Source organism: Diabrotica undecimpunctata, chromosome 2, assembly GCF_040954645.1.
Source record: "Diabrotica undecimpunctata isolate CICGRU chromosome 2, icDiaUnde3, whole genome shotgun sequence".
Classification (NCBI taxonomy): Eukaryota; Metazoa; Arthropoda; class Insecta; order Coleoptera; family Chrysomelidae; genus Diabrotica; species Diabrotica undecimpunctata.
Window position 1 is genome coordinate 115,705,747 of NC_092804.1, and position 25,134 is coordinate 115,730,880.

At 33.9% G+C, this 25,134-nt stretch overlaps 1 protein-coding gene across 13 annotated transcripts in view; it reads right to left on the reverse strand.

Annotated features, from left to right (window-relative positions):
• The window catches only part of Trpm (transient receptor potential cation channel, subfamily M), an 888,877-nt gene that overhangs the window by 55,052 nt on the left and 808,691 nt on the right, over positions 1–25,134 (reverse strand). For 11 of the 13 annotated variants that reach the window (XR_011950088.1, XM_072523326.1, XM_072523332.1 and 8 more), the window contains 3 exons: positions 20,357–20,593; positions 10,977–11,177; positions 5,809–5,877 (listed from right to left, as the gene is read on the reverse strand). Coding sequence is in view for 12 of the 13 variants with exons in the window: in XM_072523326.1 (XP_072379427.1) it covers positions 5,809–5,877; positions 10,977–11,177; positions 20,357–20,593 (507 nt within the window). In the remaining variant the exon portion in view is untranslated. The remainder of the gene's footprint in view (positions 1–5,808; positions 5,878–10,976; positions 11,178–20,356; positions 20,594–25,134) is intronic. The other 2 variants (XM_072523334.1, XM_072523330.1) reach the window with 1 other exon arrangement.

Below are 25,134 nucleotides of genomic sequence, written 5' to 3' on the forward strand. Positions count from 1 at the left end.
CATCGCTCTACCATCCAAAGGGTAATGGAACGTTTTATACGAACTGGAACAACCAAGCGTAAAGCGGAAAGTGGCAGTAAGGGCAAAACTACCGCTTTAGATGATCGTTTTATACTAGTCAAAGTTGCAGACCAGCAACTCGGCCCAAATTACCTCCACGGCACAGAGTGGCTGCTAGACTACAATTTTCCAGGGAACATTTACATTGGAATTTAGGACAATGGAGTAATGTTTTTTTTACGGATAAGTCGAGATACTGTCTTCACTCATCAGATGGGAGAGAACGAGTATGGCGTCAAACTGGAGAGAGATTTGCGGAGTGTGCTTTCAGTCCCCTCGTTAGCCATGGAGGAGGTTCGGTAATGCAATGGCAGGAATATCCCGAGAGGCGCACACTGAATTGGTATTTATTGAGGGTTCGTTGACTGCACACCGGTATATGGAGGAAATTTTAGCGAATCACGTAATACCCTTTTCTCAATATTTCGGCGATGATTTGCTATTAATGCAAGACAATGCGCGACCCCACTCTGCAATGTGTGTCACGCAATATTTAGAGGAAGTTGGTATTAATAAAATGAACTTGCCAGCGTGATTGCCAGATCTGAACCCAATAGAGAACGTTTGGGACATGCTTGGTAGAAATATTAGAGGTCGTGAAGTCGCACCAGCCTCAATTAACGAACTTCGTTTGGTTCTAGGAGAAAAATGGCAAAACATCCAGCAAGATGATATTCGCAACCTCATAGACAGCATGAGCCGACATCTACAGGCAGTTATAGAAGCTAGGGGAGGCAATAAAAAGTATTAAGTTATTTTTTAGTAGTTTTTCTTTGTTATTTGCGTACTTAGATTAAGTTACATTTTTGTTTTTTTTTATGTTTTGTTATTGTTATCATCGTTCATTAAAACCAAGATCATGTCGTTGCTTTTAATCATTATTTAAATACAGTGCTTCTGGGGTGTCGATATGACATTCCTTCGATATCAGTCACCAAAACCCCTATCGCCGTATTACAAATTAATACAAAAGATAATGGTAATAATAGGAAAAGTCGTAAATTGTAGGTGGCAACGTAATTTCGCTCCTAAAAATGAACCAGTTCATATTTTGATATGAAACAAAAAACATAATACTTAGAAGACATGGTTGCAACCGAAAAACAAGGTTTTACGAAAATCCGCTAACGGAATTATTCCATACGATGTTTCAAAGTTAGGATAAAAACCACCTTAACCCCGTATAAAAAGTCAAATACAAAATTTTATTAAAAAACTCACTATACCAAATTAAAATTTATAAATTTTTACACAGTGTGCCAAAAAAATAATCAAAATAGGGCTAAAAATAAAAAAAAAACTGAATTACTGTGAATTTGACCAAAATTTTCTCCGTTGCGTTTTTTTTTGCATCTGAGTGTATATGTATGTATTATTAGATCTACAGTTTTATTCTATGAGTTTGTTGAACTAGCGAATATACTGAGTGCTATAATTTACTATACATTTTAGTTTTAAGTGTAATACTAATAAATAAATCTTCGGATATTTTTGATGATAATAAAAAAGGATTATTGCAACCTTTGTATGTTTTTCAACCAATTTATTAATATTGTAATGAATTAGTATATTTGATTTGGAAACAAATTCAGATTCCAAAAAACCCGTTCATATTTATAAACAACATAACCAATGGTTTCTAAATTTTCAGAATATTACTTCAAATTTATAATAATAAAATATGAATTCATTTCCAGTACATGTTCAAAACTAATTTCAATCAGATGTAAGTCTTTAAAACAATTAAATGTATACATGATTTCATAATGTCTGTTATTACATGACGACTGACTTTTTAGTGTTACTTAATCAATGGTTTTTTTGGATTGAATTAAAAAGGTATTTTTTAGAATTAATTATCAACTTAAAAAAGTAAGAGGTAAGTCTAATAGTTCAAATTTCCAATAGTTTATTAAGTTTTTTCACCTTTCTATGTTTTTGACTTTTGTTTACCTTTCCTTTGGTAACATTTTTTATTTGTCCGTATTTACTAGTCTCCAAGGTAGCCTGAAAAGTTCTTAACCTGACTTCTTCTTAGTCGTTAACCTGATGCAGGTATCGTGATATCATGAAGATATTAGTTAAATTTCCCAATGTTCCTCCAAGTTGTTCTATCTTCTGTCATTCTAGCACATTCTGACAATGGAGCGCCAATGGTAGCAACAATATGGTCCGTGTATCGTGTGGGAGATCTACCTCTTTTTCTTTTGCCTTCTATTTTTCCCTGGATGGTAAGTTTTTCAAGACCATTTCTTCGAAGGACATGTCCAAAATAGCTTATTATTTGTTCTGATATTTGTGTTCTTAGTCTTTTTTTTATGTTTAGCTGGTCCAATATGGATTCATTTGTTCTTCGGGCCACCCATGGTATTCTCAGCATTCGTCTCCAGCAGTACATCTCAAATACATCTATGTTCTTTTTGTCTTTCTCAGTAAGGGTCCAGCATTCCGATGCATAAGTAAAAACTGGAAAAACTAGACTTCTTACTAGTCTCATTTTTGTATCGGTAGTTATTACATGGCTTTTCCAAATTTTTGTTAATTTTGCCATAGCGCTTTTTGCGATTGCTGACCGCCGCTTTATTTCTTCAGTACAGCCTCCTTTGTTGGTTATTAATGAGCCCAGGTACACAAATTTATCTACAACAGCGATATTGTTTATCATGACCAGATGATTTTGATTGTTGTTAGCTCTGTCAATTATCATGATTCTCGTTTTATCTCTATTTATTTTAAGGCCCATCGTTAAGCTTACGTCTTCTATCCGTTGTAGTAGGTGAATCAATTCAGCTTCAGAACTAGCGAGGATAGTAGTATCATCTGCATATCTGACTATGACAACCATTTATGCTTTCAAACAGGTATAATTTTTCAACACAATGTCCCCTAATATCAATAAACCAAATACCTGGTTAGGAAGATAAATTGCTTCTTCTAAGTAGAACTGCCTCAGTGGATAATCTGAGATATGTAGTTCGGAGAGTATGGTGTTACGGTCTCTTTTTCTTATTACGCCGTCTCCTTTCAAAAGTGTGCGATACAAATTGCAATTCTACTTTTAAAAATTGCAGCACAAAAGACTTGTGCAGATAAGCAGTCAAAATATCTCGTCAGGGCTTTTAACCCTTAAACATGAGTTCTGCCTTCTCTCTACTGATCTTTGACTCTTTATTATCTTCTTCATGTACCATATCGTTTCAGAACGTTGGTTACCATCGTAGCTATCTTAATTTTATTCACTGCCAGCCTAAATAGCATTACTACACCTCCATTAATACCATACCAATCTCGCAAGTTCTTCAACCATGAAGTTTTTCTTCGCCCTTCACCGCATTTACCTACTATTTTCCCTTGCATATTATTTTGCAGCCACCTATATTTGGGTCCTTACATCTCCGAAGTACTTCAGCTTTCTTTTGTGGATGCTTTTTATAATCTCAGTAGTCTTGCTAAGACGTTCTAGTATTGTAGAGTTTCGAATCTTCTCCGCCCCAGAAACTTTTAAAATTCTTCTAAAGCACCACATTTCGAAAGCCCCAACGTGATTTAGAACACTTTTAGTCATAGTTCAAGACTCTCATTTTTCGTTTTTTCACCTCCCGTGTGCCCGCCCCTGCTATGAGCAAGTACGTTCATTTAACAATGCCTGTCTCATTCCAAACCCGTTACGAAAACCAAACTGTGCCCCACTTAGGTATTTCTTGCATTTATTATAGCATAGATTTTTGCTGTTGTCTTTTGAGGTAGAGTCACAGAATAACAATCAGAAGGCCCACTCTTAGATGCCACCTTTGAAGTTTGTCAGTACGCGACACCATATTTTAAACTGAAACATAGACTCGAATTGAGAAATTTGTGATAAACTACGACAGAACTGTAATTTAAATTTTTAGAGATTATTAATTTAGTAAATTTGAAATAATTTAATCTCCTGTTCAACTAAAAGTACGAATAAAATAGTGCATATTATGTCTGTAGTTGCCGTAAATAAATTTAGCCGGGTTAATTTGTCTATGCACACCAGATAAAATGTCACTGAACAGCACTGGTTCCGACTAAAACATGACTGATTCCATCTGCGCGAATGAGATGCGCGTACTTATTTTTTCAAGCAGAGTGGGCATTCTGATTGTTTATTAATCTGTGGTAGAGTTATGAACAATGAATTGGACCAACCATTAGTTAGGTGTCCCGGTGTCCGCTGGTATAAATGGCATTGAAAAACGAAGTTCTTCTTTCTCTTTATAAGCAATTCTGCTTGTTTATTGGCGGATTAATACCTCTATGGAAGGTTGTCACTCCATCTTTTACGCGGTCGTCCGAAGAAGAAGAAAAGGACCTGTCGCTTTGCCATGTTTTGATGATTGTATGGCTTGTGTTACCTCAGAGCGTATTATTAGGGGTCCTCTTCAGTTGGTAATATCCGATGGTGAACTAATTCTATTGTCTTCATTTATTAGTTCATTTTGTTGACTTATGCAAACAAAAGAATAAAGTTCTTATGCTTGAGAACCTAGAAGTTAGTGATCTTTAATATCTATAAAATTTGCAGTAACCTTCTGTATACATACATTTCGAAGAAATCTATCCATCTTCTATTGGCGAGTTCAGTATCCAATTTTCGCATCCGCAAAGTAAAATATCGAAAACGTAGCAACTGGTGATCTGTTCTGTGCTTTAGACTACGGTCTAATCTTGTCTTAAGGCTTATAAATGTATTCAGGCTTATGAATGTTTTCCTCGCTTGTTAAATTCTTAATATTATTTCTTTTTTTGGGGTACACTTATGTTGATATTAGCTCCCACATATTTTGTAGAGATGATTTGTTCTAATTTTTGTCCTTGACTTGTAGATGTCAAGGGACAAAAATATTTTATTGGTGTAATCTTTTGATGTATTTGAAAAGACTAGTATGTTGGTTTTTCGGTGCTTTTAGATGCAAGTCTAGTAACCAATTAATATATAGATGGACAGACTTTCCACACACAAAATCTATCTCCCCCTGTCTTAATCTAGATTATTAGCAATTTCACGCTCACTTATACGTCCATTTTAAAAACCATATCATACACTTTTCCGATTGTTTTCGGTGCTTATGTAATTTACGTGAATTATTTTTTATTTTCACGTTTCAATTCGGTCTCAGAATTGTTTATAGTAAAAATTCAAGTTATATAGTTGTCAAATATATTTATGAACGATACATGAATTTGGGTCGGTAATAAACCTTCGAACGATTGCCCACAATAAATGACTGTTTGGAATAGCTCGCAGTTTTGCATGAAGTCTACTGACATTTATACCCAGCAAGTATTTTTAATATCCTTCTGTCTCGATAAAAATATTTAACTTTTTCCTTATTTTCCTCTGTCTCCCCCAACCCACTTCTACTCTCTCTTTTTTTTTTCTCTATCTTATCGAACCTTTATCTATATAAAATATGATTATAGCATGTGATAATCGTAATAGTTTCTGGTCAATTTTTAGTCACATTGTAAAAACTCTTAAAAGCAATTTCCAAGATAAGTAAAACTGTTTGCCAAGTTTAAAGTGTACATTGGAATTATAAAATAGAGATCTCAACTTATGAAACAGCTGCTCAATATGACACTAAAAAGACAGTCGTCCTATCATCTAAACACCTTATAATGAAATGAATGATATCTAGAACAGTAAACATGCTGTAAACTTTTTTTCAGTCAACATCGAACAGTGATGAACACCTTATTCACGATTGATATTCATACCTAATTTCCTGAAAATGTGGCAGAAAGAGAGGCTTTTTGGCGTTAAAAAGGGTGGCCGCAGTTCGCATGCTAGTAGATAATTAAAGGGAAGCATTAGAAAAACTTAAATCAAGTGAAAGTTACAGAAAAACGGTTAATCACAAAACTGAAATCTTTAAAATAAAACGTTAAAAAATTCTGTAAACGTATAATTCCGAAATTTTAAATAACGAGTGCATGTATACTTGATTTTTCTATATGGCATAGCTCCTTTTGCATGTTGTTCAATGTCATCACATACACTTCTACAGTTGATTCCACTTTAACTAACAACTGGCAGTGTTTACTACAATTAGTAGTACACAATTACAGTGTTGACATATAATTTAGAACAGTAAAGTTCGCTTGCTAAATACAAATGAATATGCCAAATAGAAAACTCTAAATATTTTCTTTCTAATTTTTATCTGTTTTCAGTTCTCAAGTATATTATTCTGAACCATATATTATTATATTGTTCTGAATTTATATTATTTTTATGTCTTAAATATTTAATAACAATATAATCTCATTACACTATTAAAAAAGAACATTACATTAATAAAAATGTGAGAAACCTCTACCAGTAGGCAAAAAGGAGCAGTGTCCAAGGCGCAAGGAAACATAATTACTACAAGAGTAAAGAAGGGCACCTAATAGGAGATAAGTAGGGGAAGCTAAATAGATGGCAAGAGCATTTCAGAGAGCTGCTTAATGAAGACTGGATGGAAATGATGAGGAGCAAGTAGGAATGGTAAGGGAAGTTAATGATACGGCGGAAACAATGGAGACTCCCACCGTGAAAGAAATAAGAGAAATCATATATAGAATAAAAAACAATAAAAGTGCATTCAGCAATGGTATTCCTGCAGAACTAATCAAGCATGGGGGAGAAGCACTTATAACAAGAATATGTAGCCTGCTGACGAAAATCTGGGAGCGAGAGGAAATGCCGGAAGTATGGAGAAAGGCAATAGTATGTCCCATTCATAAGAAGGGAGATAAAGCAGTGTGCGAAAACTATAGGGGTATCACTCTTCTGGATGGAACACATAAGGTACTCGTCAGAGTCACAAGAAGTAGACTAGAAAGGCACTTAAACGAGCAGATTGGTGAATACCAGGAAGTATTAAAAAAGGACAGATCCACCATAGATCAAATGTTCGTGTTGAAAATGATTCAGAGCAGTACGTACAAGCAACAGTTAAAACTAAACCTCCTTTTTATAGATGTCAAACAAGCTTACGATTCAGTACCATGCCCTAAGAGTACTTGCAATTCAAGAAAATATGATCAGACTAGTAAAAATAACCTTAATGAATACCGACAATAGAGTAAGGATAGAAGGAAGCCTAACAGGAAAATTTGAAGTAAGAGGGGGACTAAAGCACGGAGATCTACTGTCCATAATACTCTTAAATTTTTTGGTGGAGGCAATAATGAGAGACAGAGTGGAATATGACCGAAAGATATGATTTATGGCAATAGAAGCCAGGTGCTGGCCTTTGCGGACAATGTAGTGTTAATGGCAAGAACTAAAGGGGAACTGCTGAGAATTTTCAAACTGTTTGAAGCGAAGGCTAAACAGTATGGACAAACTGTTTGAAGCGAAGGCTAAACAGTATGGACTGATTATTAATGAGCAAAAAAGAAAGTATATGGAAGTTGGGCAGACCACATATGAAAACACACAACTGAAGACTACCACAAATAACGAGAGTAAAGAGTATTACTTCAAAAAGGTGATGGAGTTTGAGCATCTAGGAGTAACCCTAACAAGTAAAGGGAAAGAAAGCTAAGAAATTGAGAAGCGGATTTCGAGAGGAAGGAAGACGGACGGAGCTCTACATAAACTACTAAGCGCAAAAAAAACATCTCCAGAGGGGCAAACTTGAGACTATACTGAACAGTGCTCCAACCCACGGCCCTATCATCATCATCATCATCTTGGTGCTACAGCCCTTAGAGGGCCTCGACCTTCTCAAGCTTTCTACGCCATTCTATTCTGTCCCTCGCTTGCATTTTCCAGTTGCCGACTCCGATCTTCTCGGCATCTTGTGTTACCCCGTCCATCCAAATTAAGCTTTGGTCTACCCCGTCTTCTCATTCCCACGGGTTGCGCTGTTAGAATCTTTTTTATCATGTTTGACTCAGGGGCCCGGGCTACATGTCCTGCCCACTGCAGGCGGTTTCGCTTAATTATAGTGGTAATATTCCCACGGCCCTATACGAAAGCGAAAAATGAGTTATGAACAAAAATCAAGAGGCTGAACATCTGAGAACTGAGTGTTTTAAGAAAGATATTCGGGGGAGTAAAAGACTATGAAGGAGAAGATGACCAAATACAGAGATCGGAGAGCTGTACGGGAAACCAGAAATTAGCCAGATCGTCAGGACAAAGAGACTTCGATGATTCGGCCCTCTTGAGAGATACGCTACAATATGACAGTAAAGCGAATATTAGACAATTGTAGGCAGAAATGAAAAACGTCTATGTAGGGGAGGCCGCACCATAGGCGGTAGTCAACGAAGACTGTGAAACAGCAATTAGAGAAACAATCAGACTGAAAACAAGTTGAGAAGAAGACTTAAAAGAGTATAGAAGAAGTAAGAGAGACTAAAGTGCTGTACAAATAAAAAAAGAAGGCTCGTTTGACTTATAAAAGAATTGGAAATAAATAGCAAAGATAATGTATTATTATTTAAACATATAAAATCACAAACCAAGAAAAATTCCACAGGTAAGATTGATGTCAAAATATGGGAGAAGCATTTTATGAAGAGTTATTAATACCAGAGAAAGGAATTACGAATACACAGAAGAAACAATAGTTGGTGGTAAAAACGAAGTGGAAAACCCTTCACCCAAGGAATTTTTAGACATCAAGGAATAATTAGACATCTAAAACAAAAAAAAGCAGCAGATCCAGACGGGTCTATCATAAAAACATTTTATCGTTTTCAAATTTACAAAACTACAAAGCCGTATTGTTTAAACAAAGTATTGTTTAAACTTAGTTTTCCAGAAACACTGTCAAACAAGTGTTTGTAAAAATCAATTGTGCTCCAATGAAATAAAAATACTTTTGGCTTTTATTATAGATTTTAGACACATATTTGAGGTGATTACAATAAAACATTTCAGTAACTTCATGTTAACGTATTCTCAAGGCGTAAAAATCACTCATTTGTTTAATTTCAAGTTAAATCAATTAAACAATTCTAGACGAACGGAAAACAGGGTGGATACTTCCCATTCTAAATAAAGGTGATACCACACAATGCAATAACTATAGAGGAATAATATTGTTGAACAGTTGCTATAAAATATTAATATCATTTATAAGACAACTCAATGTAATAACAGATGCAATACACATAATCACAGTTAATTGAGACAGGTTATAAACATTATATTGACTTACACATCCTCTTCATCGATTTCAAACAAGCATTTGACAGCCTTATTATACCAGACCTAATAGAAGGCAGATGAAAGACAAAATCTAGATGAAACTAAAAAGCTTACGAAAATTACAATGGAAGGGTCGACAGCAGCAATCAGAACAGATGATGGAAACTCCAAAAATATAGAAATAAAGATATATATTGCGAAGAATGAATGCGACAAATGAATCGAAAAAGCCCAAAAAGGGCGGAAATCGCTCTGTCAAAAATGTAGATGCCTTGATGATGATGATTATATTTACATGGGATGAAACCACAATTGATTGCAATAAAAATTACATTTTATATTGGTAACAATATATTAGATTACAAATCTACAAACCTCGGATTAACTTTGGACAGGTTTTTAACATATAAGCAGCATGATCATAACACAAGACAAAAAGTCGTCACGAAAAAAGCTAAAAAATAACTGGAAGTAATTAGGACGCACGCACTGGCACTCAAAGAATAGCTTTACAGGCAGTGTGCTTTTCAATAGGAGGGAGCACCCCAGTCCGGAACCGATAGGTCCACACAAAACAAATTGACATTTTTTTAATGAAACATACAGGATAATAACAGGATGAATGGTATGAAACCTACCCCACTGAACCTCCTATACAAATACTTCCTTATTACGCAGGGAACGTAGAACAGCTTCTGAATATATACAAAAGTTTGAACAAACCTTTCAATGAATGACACAACCATTATACAACGCGAAACTGATCCACTCAGGCTAAAATCCAGAAAAAAGTTTGCTGTGTTATGTGCCAGTCGACCCAACTACCCTCTACGGAAAGAAATCCTTAGGCGGTAGTCTCGATTGAAAGACCTGAAGGACTTTAAATTGTATACGAAGTGATGCAGCTCCAGTTAACACCAATAAAATGAAATGCTGACTTCTGAGATTGTGGAAAACAACCAAATATGGAACACCTATCATGTTCCAGGTGTCCCTCAACCAGTATCTTCGACGGTCTACGGTTGGTTAACGATGTTGCACTTGTAGCTCGTTATGGATTGGAAAACGTTAACTAAAAAGTCTGGACTCGAAAAGGTAACAGTAAGTAGGATTCTTTCTCAAGAATAATCACATTGCAAAATTTTATTTTTATATGGATCACTGGCTTCCCTGTCAGAGTTTGTGTGGTAAAATAAACTAACAATTATTGTTTGTTGATAACAACTTACACTTAGCGTAGGTTACAAATACGCAGATAAATAAACGCTGAATTCCGATCGTTTCCTTGATCGGAGGAGTCTGGTAACTTGAGAATAAAATAAGTCAGTTCACGAAGTTTTACTCTGCCGTGGTTAGCTAAATACTGTACCCTTGCATAGTTAGAATTAAAGAAAATAATTTTCAGATTTATTCAGAAATTCAGAAATAATTTGTTTATACAATATGTTTATAATTTCTGTTCGTCCTTTTTTTACTTTAACAAAATATAAAGCTACAAAAGTTGTAACTTTATAGTAATATGTTTATTCTAGGATACGTTTACAGAATTCTTATAGACGTGTACATAATATTTTATTTCAGTTAATATTACTATCGAAATGTTAAAAAAAAAAACTAAATCAACAACTCTAATAAAATTATTAAAAACGTAAAACTACTAAATACCGGTATATTATTTTAGTAGTAGGAGAGAGGTATTAATCTTTATTACAATATAAAATTATATTTTTCTTACCAGTGCCGCTTTCAGATCCTCTTCTAATGGTGCCTGTTGAATCTCTTCTTTTTTGCGACGCTCTTGCTTTTAAAATATCCAAATTAATACTTCCCATATCTTCAACGAGTACTTCATCATTCCGTTTATCACTTTCTGACGACCCTTTTGATTCTGTGCTCTTAGTTCTTTGACGTAGGAAATTCAGTTGACGGGTACTCCCTGCATATAACAAAATAACCAATTATATAATATAATTATAATATATATTGAAGAAGTTTTTAATGCCAGTTTTATTATTAATATATCTTGGTAGTTTTTTAATATCTATCATCGGAAATATAAAAATTTTATTATAATTTTTTATTATAATTAATATTTTCAAAATCATAGGAATATATATTTTCCAAAGAATGTTTGGCTAAGACGGCAGTATTTGTTCTATTGTTTCTTACGTCGTTTTTATATGCAATAATTCGTATATGTAAATACTGATGCGTCTATCAAATATATGTTGAATTACAGCCCCTACAATTTACGTTATTAACCCCGTCTGATTGACTGGCTCCATTAATAATAGGTTTGAATTGTAAAACTATTTATTGGGTGTTTTTGGTGATCATTTAAGTTATATCTAGAAAACATTTTTAAAATTTATTCTGAAAAATCATTGATGTATGGCTATGATATCAATATTATAATTTGCTTATTCTGTCTGTCTTTCCGTAATGAAAACCCCAGCGCCACCTATCCACAAAAACTACTACTAATTTTAATAATTTATATTATACGTCATACATCACTAGTTTATTATAACGAAATATTTATTAAATAAATATTTTTTTATTTAATAGAGAAATAACGTTGCTTATAAAGAAACTAGAATGCGGCCCGATTTTAACGCATCTCGGGATTTTAGAACGTATGATATTCTACTAAAATGCTTTTGTTTTGTCACACCAAAAATATTCTATGCAGATTTATTTTAATATTATGAATGCATATAAAAAATGCAAAATAAAACGAAATGAAAATGAATTGTGTTTCGAAACTATTTTACGGGCAAAATAAAACGTTTTAAGACGCACACAATGGTACAATACAAATAAGCTATAGTGTCGTGTTCGCCACTTACTAACAGACTTCGGTCTAATAGTAGTCATCGTTTCTCCACGGGTGGTAACAACTAAAAACTGATCGATTTTTTATATCTTAGTATATTCGTTATTTCCTCCCCTTTCTATTCGTTGTGTCGCATGTAAATATCCGATCAGTTTGATTTTGTACTCAGAGGCCTTTTGTACTTCTCTCTATTGTAGGTCAATAAATCAAAATTTGTCTTATAGTAAATCTATTTTTATCCATAGGCTCCTCTGATATCTCGTATGTGGCTATATGTTCATTATTAACGAAGATGCTGTGTAGTGCCCTTTTGGTAGACGCTTTATGATGTAATGCCGGCGCTGGGGTTTTTATTATGGACAGGCAGATATAATAAGCAAATTATATATATATATATATATATATATATATATATATATATATATATATATTGATTGTGTATACATTCAACACACTTCTTAAGAACAGTAATTCTTTAATAAGAAAGTATATTTACTTACACTCTATAATAGACTTTTGTTGACAATAGGTTAGAAATTTAGATTAGCATTTAAATATGACACTATTTACTATATTTAATGTCATTTAACTACGATTTCGGTTTAAAATACATTTATTTTGACGTTTCGATTGCCACTTCGGAAATCCTCTTCAAAACAGAAATTACACAAATTATTTTGTTTTGTTACTTGGTAATTGAAAAAAATTTTTCTAATAATTTCATTTTATCTGTCTCATTCACATTCATATATATTACATGTATTATACAATTTAAAGTACATGCCTTTAAAATAATATTGTCAATGTTTTTAAGGTGCGTTCCTAGGACTAACTTATTGGAAGATAGTTCATTCGATTACATAAAAGTAACATTAACTTGAGAATAAATCATGAGGAAAACCCAGGAAAAAAACTCATGATACTCTCCCGACATGGTAAGTATTTGGTCTTGGTCTAGAAAGAACAAAGGATTGTATTTATAAAATACCTTGTGAAATAGAAATAGTGTGAAACTAATAGTCTTGAAACATCAATACTATTAATTGTTAGAATAAGTGAACATCAATCTTATATCAAAAATGGAGAATTTTATAGATATCAGATACTTAATATCTTAATATCTTCTGATCCTTAGAATATAAAGGTCTTTTTCCTACGTCATCAATACATCTTCTACGCGATTGTTCTTTATTTCTTCTACCCTTTGGGGTGAGAATGTCAATTTACTCGTGTACTTATTATCTGACATCCTAGCAATATGTTCAGCCCATCTTAGCCTCTGCACTTTAATAAATTTCACAATATCTGGATCTGTGTATAGCTAAACCGCCTAAAAATCTTTCAAAGTATTTTTCTCTCAAAGATACCAAGTAGACATATATATATATATATATATATATATATATATATATATATATATATATATATATATATATATATATATATATATATATATGTATTTAAAATTATTTTTTCAACCGTACTGTTTTAAATATTGATTTATAGTATCAGCAATCGGTCAGGAAATAAAACTCTATTTGTTCAGTCTCTTCCAAGTGCACACTTCCCAAAATGAACGCTACCTGTAACTCCGCTTGTTTTAAATGTCTCGTTTGTACTTCGACTTTCTGTTCAAATGCAACGGACAAACGTTTATTATTGCCACCATTAGTGTTTATTAGTGCCATTATTAGTGTTTATTTTTTGACAAAAATGCCTTTGACTGTTGTTGAAACGGCACAAATTGTTGCACTTGTGGAAGACGGTCACACTCAACGGCAAGTCGCAAGAACTGTTGGCGTAAGCCTTTCTACGGTTCAACGAGTGCTTCAACGCTTTCAGGGGGCAAGTTTGCTAACCAGGCGACCTGGCTCTGGACGAAGAAGAATGACCAAGGCACTAGATGACCGTTTCCTTGTGTTTCAGGCTTTACGAAACCGGACCTCAACTGCGGTTATGCATCAAAATCGTCTAGAGGAAGTACGAAATCGCAATTTTAGTGTTGCAACAGTCAGAAGAAGAGATTCTTTATCACTTCTGCAGTTATTCAATCTGTGTCAGGTGCTTTGTTATTTTTTAGATGTTTTATGACGTTTATCATTTCTTCCAATGTTGGTTGCTCAACTAGTTGTTCTGCTGTGTGGTGAATTATTTCTTCATCTTCGTTTTGTTCTTTTTCTGGGTTTAACAGCTCTTGAAAATGCTCCTTCCACCTTTTCATTATTTCCTCTTTCTCGCTGATAATTGCTTCATTTTTGTCCTTGCAAACTGTTGATCCTGTCATGTATCCTTGGGTGTATTGCTTGGTTTCCTTGTAAAATTTTCTAGTCTCTCTTCTGTTATTATAATCTGTAATTTGTTGTATTTTTCTATTCAACATTTCTCTCTTTTTCCTTCTACATATTTTCTTTGCATCTGTTCTGAGTTCTTCATGTGCCCTTCTATTCAATCGGGATTTCCTTTGTAGACATTTCTGTCTAGCTATATTTTTGCTATTTATTACTTGTAGGCAATCTTGGTCAAACCATTCCTCGTTTCTTTTGATTGAGGTTTCACCTAATGTTTCCTTTGCTATATTTGTAATTGTCGTTTGGATGACATTTCATTCTTCTTCAATGTTGTTTTGTTCTCCTCTTTCATTTAATATTACTTTTATTTTCTGCTGGTACTTATTCTTCTTTTTAGGATTTTTAAACATATATGTGTTCCATTTTCTTTGTTTGGCGCCTTTCTCTTTTCTTACCATAGATATTCTTTGTTTTATCTTCGATATAACCAAGAAATAGTCCGAATCGCAATTTGCGCCTCTATAAGTTTTTAACATCCATTACGGAGGTTGCCCACCGCTTAGATATTAATATGTGATCAATTTGATTAAATTTATTAGTACCAGGTATCATCCAGGTTTCTTTATGAATATTTTTATGAGGGAAACACGTACTAATATGAGGAACTGTATCGACCATTAAAAAGTGTCTGCTCCCATTGTTTAATAATATATAGTGTGAGTTGTGAATTTTCACTAAAATTTCTATTAGTCATAGCTTTTGAACGGTAAGTTCGATGTGTCTTATATGTTGTTTAAACTTTACAGTACTACGACCTAATCAACTGATTTATTTAAACTAGAAAAAAATGAATATACATAAGAATACGCATTGAAAAAGCCAGAGCCGCCTTCTATAAATTAAAGAAAATTCTAATTAACACAGATATTACGTTAAACTTTAAAATTAGATTAATACGCTGCTACAAATTCTCCACATTGCTGTATGGCATGGAGAGCTAGACCCTTACAGAGATATTAATGAAAAAATTGGAGGCCTTTGATATGTGGATTTATCGACGAGTATTGCGGATAAGTTGAGTTGATCGAATAAGAAATGAAATAGTTTTACATCGAATGAAAAAGAGCACAGAAAAAAAAAAACAAAAACGATAAAAATTCTAAAACTACAATATTTAGGTCATGTAATGAGACATCCAGAGAGGTATAACCTTCTACACCTCATAATACAGGGTAAGATCGCCGGCAGGAGAGGCCCATACCGACCAAGAACATCCTGGCTCCGAAATCTCCGAGAATGGTATCAAGAGACCACCGCTAATTTATTTAGAGCCGCCGTAAACAAAGTTATTATTGCCAATATGATCGCCAACGTTCGATAATCGGACAGGGTACTGAAAGAAGTTGAAAAAAATCAGGTCGGGCTTTAAAAAATTAGTTCGTTTTGTTCATAGCAAAAATTTCACCCTGTGTACGGTTTTTGAAAACTCTAATAACAACTTAATAAATTAGACAAATAGAAAATTAAAATGCCATATTTATTTTTTCATCATATTTTTATTAAAAAAAATTAAATTTGACTATAAATTAAAAGTTAACCAAAGTGAACCTGCAAAAATGAATTTTTTTTGAACAAACATTTAATTTAACAATTAACAAACAAACCGGACCTGATTCAAACTGAAAAAAATCAAGTCCGATTTTAAAGTTCATTGGTTCAGTGAAAAAATTTCACCCTGTATACGGTTTTTGAAAACTTTAATTTATAAGTATTAAATACTATCACAACTCGTGCTCGATAATTTATATAATTACAACCCTTTTCCCAATTTCCAGAATTTCAGAAGTTGTTTTGAATTAACTAAAGCATCGTCCTGTATAATATTTGTTTAGTAATTCATCGTTAGTGTTGTTTTATTAAAGTCTCAGAATTCTATTTTACTTTTTCTCAAAAGAAAAGGCTACAGTAATTGACTTATTGAACAATAAAATTAACATTTAAAATAACCTGTATTCAATCTGTGGTTGAGTTTGCCGAATCCATAGACAAATTTGATTTTTTTAATTAAAAATTAAATAATCGTGTGAGGAAAAAATAAATATGCTATTGTATTTGCCTCTTTATCTAATTTATAAAATTCTTATAAGAGTTTTCAAAAACTGTATATAGGGTGAAATTTTTGTTATCAAATTTTTAATAACCGGACCTGATTTTTTTAGTTTAAATAAATCAGTTAATTAGGTGGTAGTAGTGTAACGTTTGACCCAAAATATGAGACACATCAAACTTACCGTTTCAAAGTTATGACGAATAGAAATTTAAGTCAAAATTCACAACTTACTCTGTATATTATTAAACAATGGAACAGACACTTTTTAATGATCATGTGTTATTCCCCATACAAGGTAGAAGTATGTACAGTTCCTCATGGCTTCCTCTGTAGATAGTGCAGTTCTTTTAACACTGGCATAGGTTGCTTTGAAGTCGACGAAAAGATGGTGGGTGGTGTTAGTGGGTGGGCGGTAGTGAATTCGCATCGGTAATGCCCAAAAATATCTTTTGTGAAGAGTTAAAGTGTCTCAAAAAGTACATTTTTTTTTTGATATAGACTAGGTGTCAATCAGCACAACATGGTATTACAAAGGCGTACAACATGAAAAAGTACATCGTCGAATATTTTATATGCAGATATTAACAGAGTAATGCCTCTATAGTTCTGAAAATCAAGCTGATCACCCTTTTATGCAACGAACACATTACTCTCTTTAGCCGCTCCTCTGGTATCAATTCGTTCTGCCATAAAGTACTATTAGTTTATGGATTGCTGGTACAAGTTGGTCACCACCTTCTTTATACATTTCAGAACAGGTTTGGTCGATTAATGGGCCTTTATTATTTTAACCCTCTAATGCATACAACCGCCTTGAGGCGGACTTTGATCAAAGTCATATTACAAGAACGAGCGAAATTCTGGTTGCATACCTACTTAAAACTGTTTCGTGGATGGCTTGTTTTATATGATAGCGATGTCCGTAATTTCATATCTGTCAAATGTCAAAAATTATAGGTGAGTAGCTAAATACCTCTATTATACATTTTTTATCTGATTTGAGTTGAATCAATTTCGATATTTTTGTTATGCCCCATTTTACATACTCCGCCTGTAGGCGGACTTGTGCATTCTGGCGTAGTAAAAATTTAGTTGATGGCTTATTACTAAAGCGTTGTGAGATGTGGTACAGTACATTTTTCTTTTCAGATGTAGCACAACGGAGTTTCAGACTGTCTGAAATGACTGATGCAGAAATCTGGGAGATGTTGGATCATATACCTGATGCTGACGCTGAAGCAACATATGTTGAGAGTAACTATGATTCTGATGGTAACGATAGTTTAGCTGATCCTGTTGCTGAGGATGCTGCTGATTTAAGCGTTGATGAAATGGAATCGGATAGTGCAGCTTCAACAGTTGCCCAGATAATTCAAGAGCAATTCAATACAGATCAACTAGGGGTATCAGAGGTGTCGCAAGCACCAAGTGTATCTGACGAAATACCAGTGCAAGGAGCCTCACAACCTTTTCGGCGACAGCAATGCAACTTGTACGCTCGGCAAAATGTTATACAAACAAAATTCAGCATCCAGTCCGACGATATTCGAAAATTTGTTGGCATTCTTCTATATATGTCTGTTTATCGCTATTCGAATGTCCGATCATATTGGGGAAAACACTCTTTTAAGCCAATTCGTCAGACTATGCCTTTGCTTCGGTTTAAATCCATACGCCGGTACCTACACTATAATGACAACTCAGTAGCTGTGGAAAGGGCTATCAATCCCTATGCCTTCTAGGTTGTGCGTAGATGAACAAATGTGCGCTAAAATGATCACTGGAAGTGACCTCCGACAATATATGCCCAACAAGCCACATAAGTGGGGCTTCAAATTTTTTTGCCTTTGTGACACTTCTGGATTTTCGTATTCATTTTAAATTTACACTGGTGCTGAAGACAACATAATCTTGAACGAAACTCCGGATCTTGGGGCTGCCTCGAATGTTGTGGTTCACTTATCAAAGCACATTCCAAATTTCGTAAATCATATTTTATACTTTGACAATTTCTATACGTCTTTGGGCGTGCTCACCTATCTCCGAAGTAGAGGAGAATATACAGCTTGGGAACAGTGGGAAGACACAGAGTACCCAATTGGAAATTATCGACCGACGCAGATTTGCAACAGAAGAAAGTTGTCCGTGGCTATTCAAAAGAATTTGTTGGTAACGCATATGGTATAGATATTACCTCTGTATTGTGAAACGATACAAAATATGTGCATACAGCCCCAAAAAATTAGACGCTGGGACAGAAAAAAAAAGAGTTCACGATGAAATCGATTGCCCACAGATCATCAAAGAATATAATCGGCATATGAGAGGTGTTGATTTGATGGATGGACTATTAGGTCGGCATCGCATTCATATGAAGTCCACAAAATGGAATAATCGTATTTTTTACCACCTCATACATGTGGCGGTGATCAAGCTTACCTACTGTATCACAGAATTCATCCTTAAAAAGAAAAAAATGAGTTGCCAGTGTTCAAAATACAAGTAGCTAAATCGCTCTACTTGTGCGGCATGGCTCCAGTCAAACGACCTGTTGTCCGACCTTCCAGTTGTTCCCCTAAAACCACTGCAAAAGCACCAAAGAGAGCATATCTTCCGACGGAGGACATCCGTTACGATCAAATAAGCCACTGGTGTGTGTTTCGGGATGGTACTGGTAAAAAACAGTGCAAATGTGCAAAATGCACATCTGAAATCCAAGCATATTGTATAAAATGCAATTTATCTTTATGTAATTCAACCACAAAAACATGTTTTTACGATTTTCATAATAAACAATAATTTCAATATATTTTTATTTGCTTAATTTGATAATTAAAAAAAATTAAATGCTGGTACCTTAATGCATGGTTACTGCACAAGTCCTTGAGGCGGATGTCTGTTTTTTCCTTTTAGAGGTACACCTGGCAGTAACATCAATCATTGCCTCAGTACATTTGTGTTCCTAGTTGCAAAATTTAACTTTCCTGAATTTTTCAGATCGAACAAAAATTGATGCATTAGAGGGTTAAAGTTTTTGGATGGCATTCGACACTTCTTCTCTTGTTAGTACCTCAATATGTAGCTCCTAATGTAGGTTTAGTTTATTTTTAGGTTGTCGCCCTCTTCAACATAATTTAAATTGAGATGATCGCTTAAAAAATGTGTCCATCCATTAAGAACGGAGTTTGTATCATGTAGGATTTCACCTTTAATATATTTACATTTTACTCTTGGGTTAAATTTTGACAGCTATTATGCAGAGATCTGTAGGATCTTTATTATGTATCGAGAATACATAATTTATATTTTAAAGTCCTATTACATTTAGAGTAAACTAAATGTAATATAAAACGCTTTCCATTTCGGGATAGTATATAAGATTTTTTCCTGGTTTTTCCTCATTATTTAGAATAGAAATACTAACGAGAGAATTTTATTTTCATGATTGGGTATGCTTGTCTTTTTAAAAACAAGTCATATCCTATGATTTTTTTAAAGGGTATTCTCAAGTTGCAGTTAATTTCATGTAATCGAATAGACAATCTTCCAATAAAGTCGTCCCAGGAACGCACCTCAAAAATATTGACAATATCACTTTAAATTCATCTACTTTAAAATGTATAATATATATCTGAATTGTCAATATGAATGAGACTAATATACTTAAATTCGTGGGAAGACGTTTTTGTATTTCCTAGTAACAAAATAATTTGTTTTATTTGTACTTTGAGAATAATTTCCAAAGTGACAATTTAAATGTCAAATAAACGCATTTTAAACTGAAATTGTGATTAATTCCTATTAAAGATAGTAAATAATATTATAACGCTACAACAAAATAGCTTAAGAAGAATAATAAAATATGATAGTTGTATATTTACCTGCCATGGAAATATTATCTAATTGCTCAGTCTCGTCGTCTTCATCTGCATACCTATATTCGATATGTTGGCCATTATCGAATATATACGCATCAGGTCTAACTTCTGTTAAAGATCTCACTATAGTCTTTTTCCGGTTGGGTGGAATTATATTCGGAAGTAACTGTCCAATAATAGTATTGTCCTCAGAAAGTTCACTCTGTTCACTTATTGTCCTTTGTCGCATTGCTTGTTGTGCTAAACAAATTTTAATATATGAGAAATAATAATTATATATCTTTTTAAATTGCATGACATAATTACACAATGCGTATAAATTAAGAAAGAAACGAGATGTTGATGAATATTAATTGCGTATTATGGATTTAACAGATAAAAGAAAACTTTCAATGAAATAGTGGAATGAGAATTCATTACTGAAAATGCTTAAAATGTAAATTAGTGTGGTATTCAAAAATATTCAAACGAAAAGGATTACACTTTAAGACTTAAAAACCTTGGATCTACAAGCACATATGAAATTTAATGAAAAACCAATTGTAACACTATTTTAGACCAAAGTTTGATTTTCCATCAGATGATAATATTTTACCTACAAATTCACCTATACGGCCTATTTAAAACTTAAAGCAAATTTTATTATCTAAAATAAGTGACCTTCCGTGTCACATAATTGCTTTAAACTACTATTTACGAACAGACCTGAAAGTTCAGAGAAGAAATCAAAAATATTTTTCTCGACGTCTTGTTTATACAAGGGATAAAGAAATTGTACAGTGATGAATGGAGTATAAAAGACAGTTTCTTACTAGATCGATAATAATTAGAGGGGAAGGCATTACTGGTTTAGTATTCATTAAATATAATGCAAATATTGTAACATAATAATCTTTAAACTGCTGACATGTCATGATTCGGACTAGTGCGTTTATTTTTAGTATTTCTTCTTCTTTTGGTACCTATTCGTTTCGAATATTGGCGATCATTCTGGGTATAATTATTTTATTAATTGATGATTTAAAAATATAAGATATTGTTGTGGAGAACCATTTTTTTTAGGTTTTTTAACGATGATATTCTTCTTCTCCCAATTCCTCGCTTTCCGAATATTTTGTCTCGAAGGATTATTTTCAGTAATCTGTATTTAGTGCCGCTTCTCACTATGTGTCCGAGATATTCTAACTTTCTCCTTTTAATCGTATAGGTACACCATTTCTCTTTCTTTCCCCATTTCTCGTAGGTCATACAGTCTCGTTGGTTATCTTGTCCGTCCATGATATCCTTGGGATTCTTCTGTATAGCCACATCTCGAAGGCTTCAAGTTTTTTCTCAATCGCTTCAGTGAGTGTCCAGTATTCAACTCCGTAGTATAATATCGAGAAGATATAAAATCGTAGGAGCCTTACTTTTATCTCCAGATTAATGTTGTTGAATGCACTCCTAACCTTTTCTATTCTACATTTTACTTCCTGTGAGTGATCCCATTGTTCGTTTACTATTGTTCCACGATGGGTAAACTGTTTTACTTGGTCCACTGGAGTATTCTTGATAAGCAGTAGGACGTCTCTAATTTTATTTTTGCTGATGACCATAAATTTAGTTTTTGGTATGTTTACTTATAGTCCAAATATTTCACTTACTTCATTTACTTTTTTTATTAGTTGCTGTAAACTGTTTAAACTGTCTGCAAAAATAACGGTGTCATCTGCATAGATGACTTATTATTGCTTAGGCGTTCTCCATTTAAAAGGATTCCATGTTCGCAATTTTCCAAGGCTTCACTAAATATTTCCTCTGAATATAGGTTGAATAGTATAGGTGAAAGTATACATCCTTGTCTAACGCCTCGCAGAATCTGGATTTGTTTTTATTGTAGCTGATTGGTTCCAGTATAAATTTTGTATCATACGCAGGTCTTTATCATCTATTTGGGCTTTTTTAGAACATCCATCATTTTTCGGTGTTGAACTGTGTCAAATGCTTTTTGGTACTCCACAAAGCAGGTGTAAATATCGCAAGTCATATCTCTGCATCTTTGGAATAATACCTGTAGACTAAACAGTGCATCTCTCGTACCTACGCCTTTCATGAATCCAAACTGTCTGTCTTGTATTATTTCTTCGCATACTTTGTATATTCTGCGATGTATAATTTCAAGAAAAAGTTTTAGTGTATGTCTCATTAGACTTATTAGCCTATATTCTCTGCACTTTTTCGCTCCCTGTTTCTTTGGTAACGTAATAAATTCTGAAACTAGCCAATCTTTTGGAATATTGCCTGTGTCATCAAATATAAATATCTGGGAGCTTACATCAACACAGAATTAGATCCAGACCAAGAGATCCGGGTACGAATAGAAATGGCAAGGGCAGCGTTCTTAAAATTCAAGCAATTGTTCTGTGACAAAAATCTGAATACTGCGCTGAGGCTGAGGTTTGTAGAATGTTACGTCTGGTCGCAACTATTGTACGGGGTAGAAACATGGACACTAAAAGTGCAAATAGTTAAGAAGATTGAAGCCTTTGAACTTTGGATATACCGGAGAATGTTGAGAATTCCATGGACTGCCAGGGTCACCAATGAGGAAGTGCTGAGAAGGATGGGTCGAGACAAAAAATTGTTGAGAACGATAAAAGTACGCAAGACTGCATACCTTGGACACATACTGAGAAATAATAAATATAGTCTTCTGCAGGTCATCATGCAGGGTAGAGTCGATGGCAAAAAGGGAATAGGTAGAAAGAGGAGGTCATTACTGCGAAATATTCGAGATTGGACAAACATGACTGTAGACGAATTATTCCACGTTGCAAAAGAGAGAAGCTTTTAAAAATGTGGTCGCCAACCTCCGTTAATGGGGACGGCATAGGAAGAAGAAGAAGCCTGTGTCATGGATATTATTGAAGATTTTACATAGTATTCTTATAGATTCATCAACAAGAAGTTTAAGAAATTCAGACTGTAATGCGTCTGGTCCTGGAGCTCTCCCTTTTTTTAGCGATATTATAGCTGCTTTTACTTCTGCCACTAGTATAGGTGGTCCTGTTTCCGTAGGTATTGGGGACTGATTCTCCCTCTCATCAAAAAATAAATTTCGTATGTAATTTTTCCAGGTCTTTAAGTTTTAGCATTTAATTTAGGTAAATTCGTCGGCATTAGATATACCATTATACATTAAAAGTTTTACTTCATTGTAAGTTTTTTTATTCTAAGAAGAATTAACAGATGACTAAAAGAGAAGGGTTTGTGGCGTAGACGCTACAACTTTAAGTTATATAGATGCTTCGGGGAAGCTGACGTTGTGAAATTCATTAAGATAGCACACCCCAGATGGATTGGGCATGTAATCAGAAGAGAGGAAGATGCGATATTGAAAAAAGTATTTAACCGTCGAGAGGACCAGGCGATGACCGTTTAGAGGTAGACCGAAACTTGGGTAGGTACCTAAACTTAAGGTCTTCTTCGTTAACTTCTTTATTTATGTACGAAAAGAAATCTCTTATATAGGTTATTCCACGAATATACGACTGTTTTGGATTATTGCCTCCTTTAATAAAAAGGATCTACTGTTAGTATGACATCTAAACTAAAATTATCAGTTACTAGATTTTCAGATAGACGCAAAATTTATTGTAAAATTTAATCCAAAAATAACAAAAATGTTTACGCAAACGCTCCTACAAATAAATACAATGACGTCAATGAAGCCAAATGTGTTCATCAAACATTTGAGTTGGGTTTCGGTGAAATGTAAACACCAAAGAGACGTGCCGGGTTTCTTTGATATTACACTATTTTATTACTTTATTAGGTACTACAACTGTAATAAAAATAAAAAGAACGATGGTTCAGAAACCAAAAAAAGAATCTAATATTTCACTTTGTTAGTTTTAAATATTTGTTTGCTTTGAGTGAATGTACTCTTAAAAGTTCCGAAAATAACGGGCAATTGATAGTTAAAGTACCGAGTCGTTACAGATATTAAAAAGTAACGAAAATTTACATACAGTTTGATATATCGCCGACTGGTTTTAGTTTTAAAAATCGTCCGTATAGAGGTGTCTGGTGAAGAGAGGTGTCAGTTAAGAGAGAGTTTAGTGTAGTGTATTTGTTTATTGAAGCCAAAATTGCCGAGACATGTTTTAGATGTAGAGAACTTTATATTTAATGTACTTTCTTATTTTACTGCTGAGAAAACCAACCCAAAAGGCCCTTTGCGACCAGTTCAGTCCGTACATAAACGTGTGTGTGATGCACTCTGTATTAGTGAAACAAAACTAAAGTCAGTTTTGCAAAAAGCAAAAAAAGTGGAAAAAGTGAACAAAATGTCGCACAATATAAATCTCGCCGACAACCAGACTACAAATCTTCCCGAAGGTTGCAAATTTGAAATCCGTGAGACAATATATAAAATGCGCGAAAAGAAATGTTTCTTTAGATTCAGTGCTACAAAAATTAAAAGAGAATATTTCAAATTTCCAGAACAAGTCTCTGGAGAGTTTTAAGACACATTGGCTTTAAGTTCAAAAAGGAACACAATAGAAAGACTTTGTGTGAGCTAGTGTCGTTCACAAAAGAATATAATTCTTCCCTCGTTTATTTAGACGAAACATGGATTTTTGCTAAAGGCGGTATTAAACGAATTTGGCAGGGCCAGAGTATAAAATCCATAAAACACATCGATAACAAGGTAAAGGGATATATTATAGTACATGCAGGTGGAAAACATGGTTTAATTGAGGAAGCAGATCTTGTATTTTCATCAAAATCAAAATCAG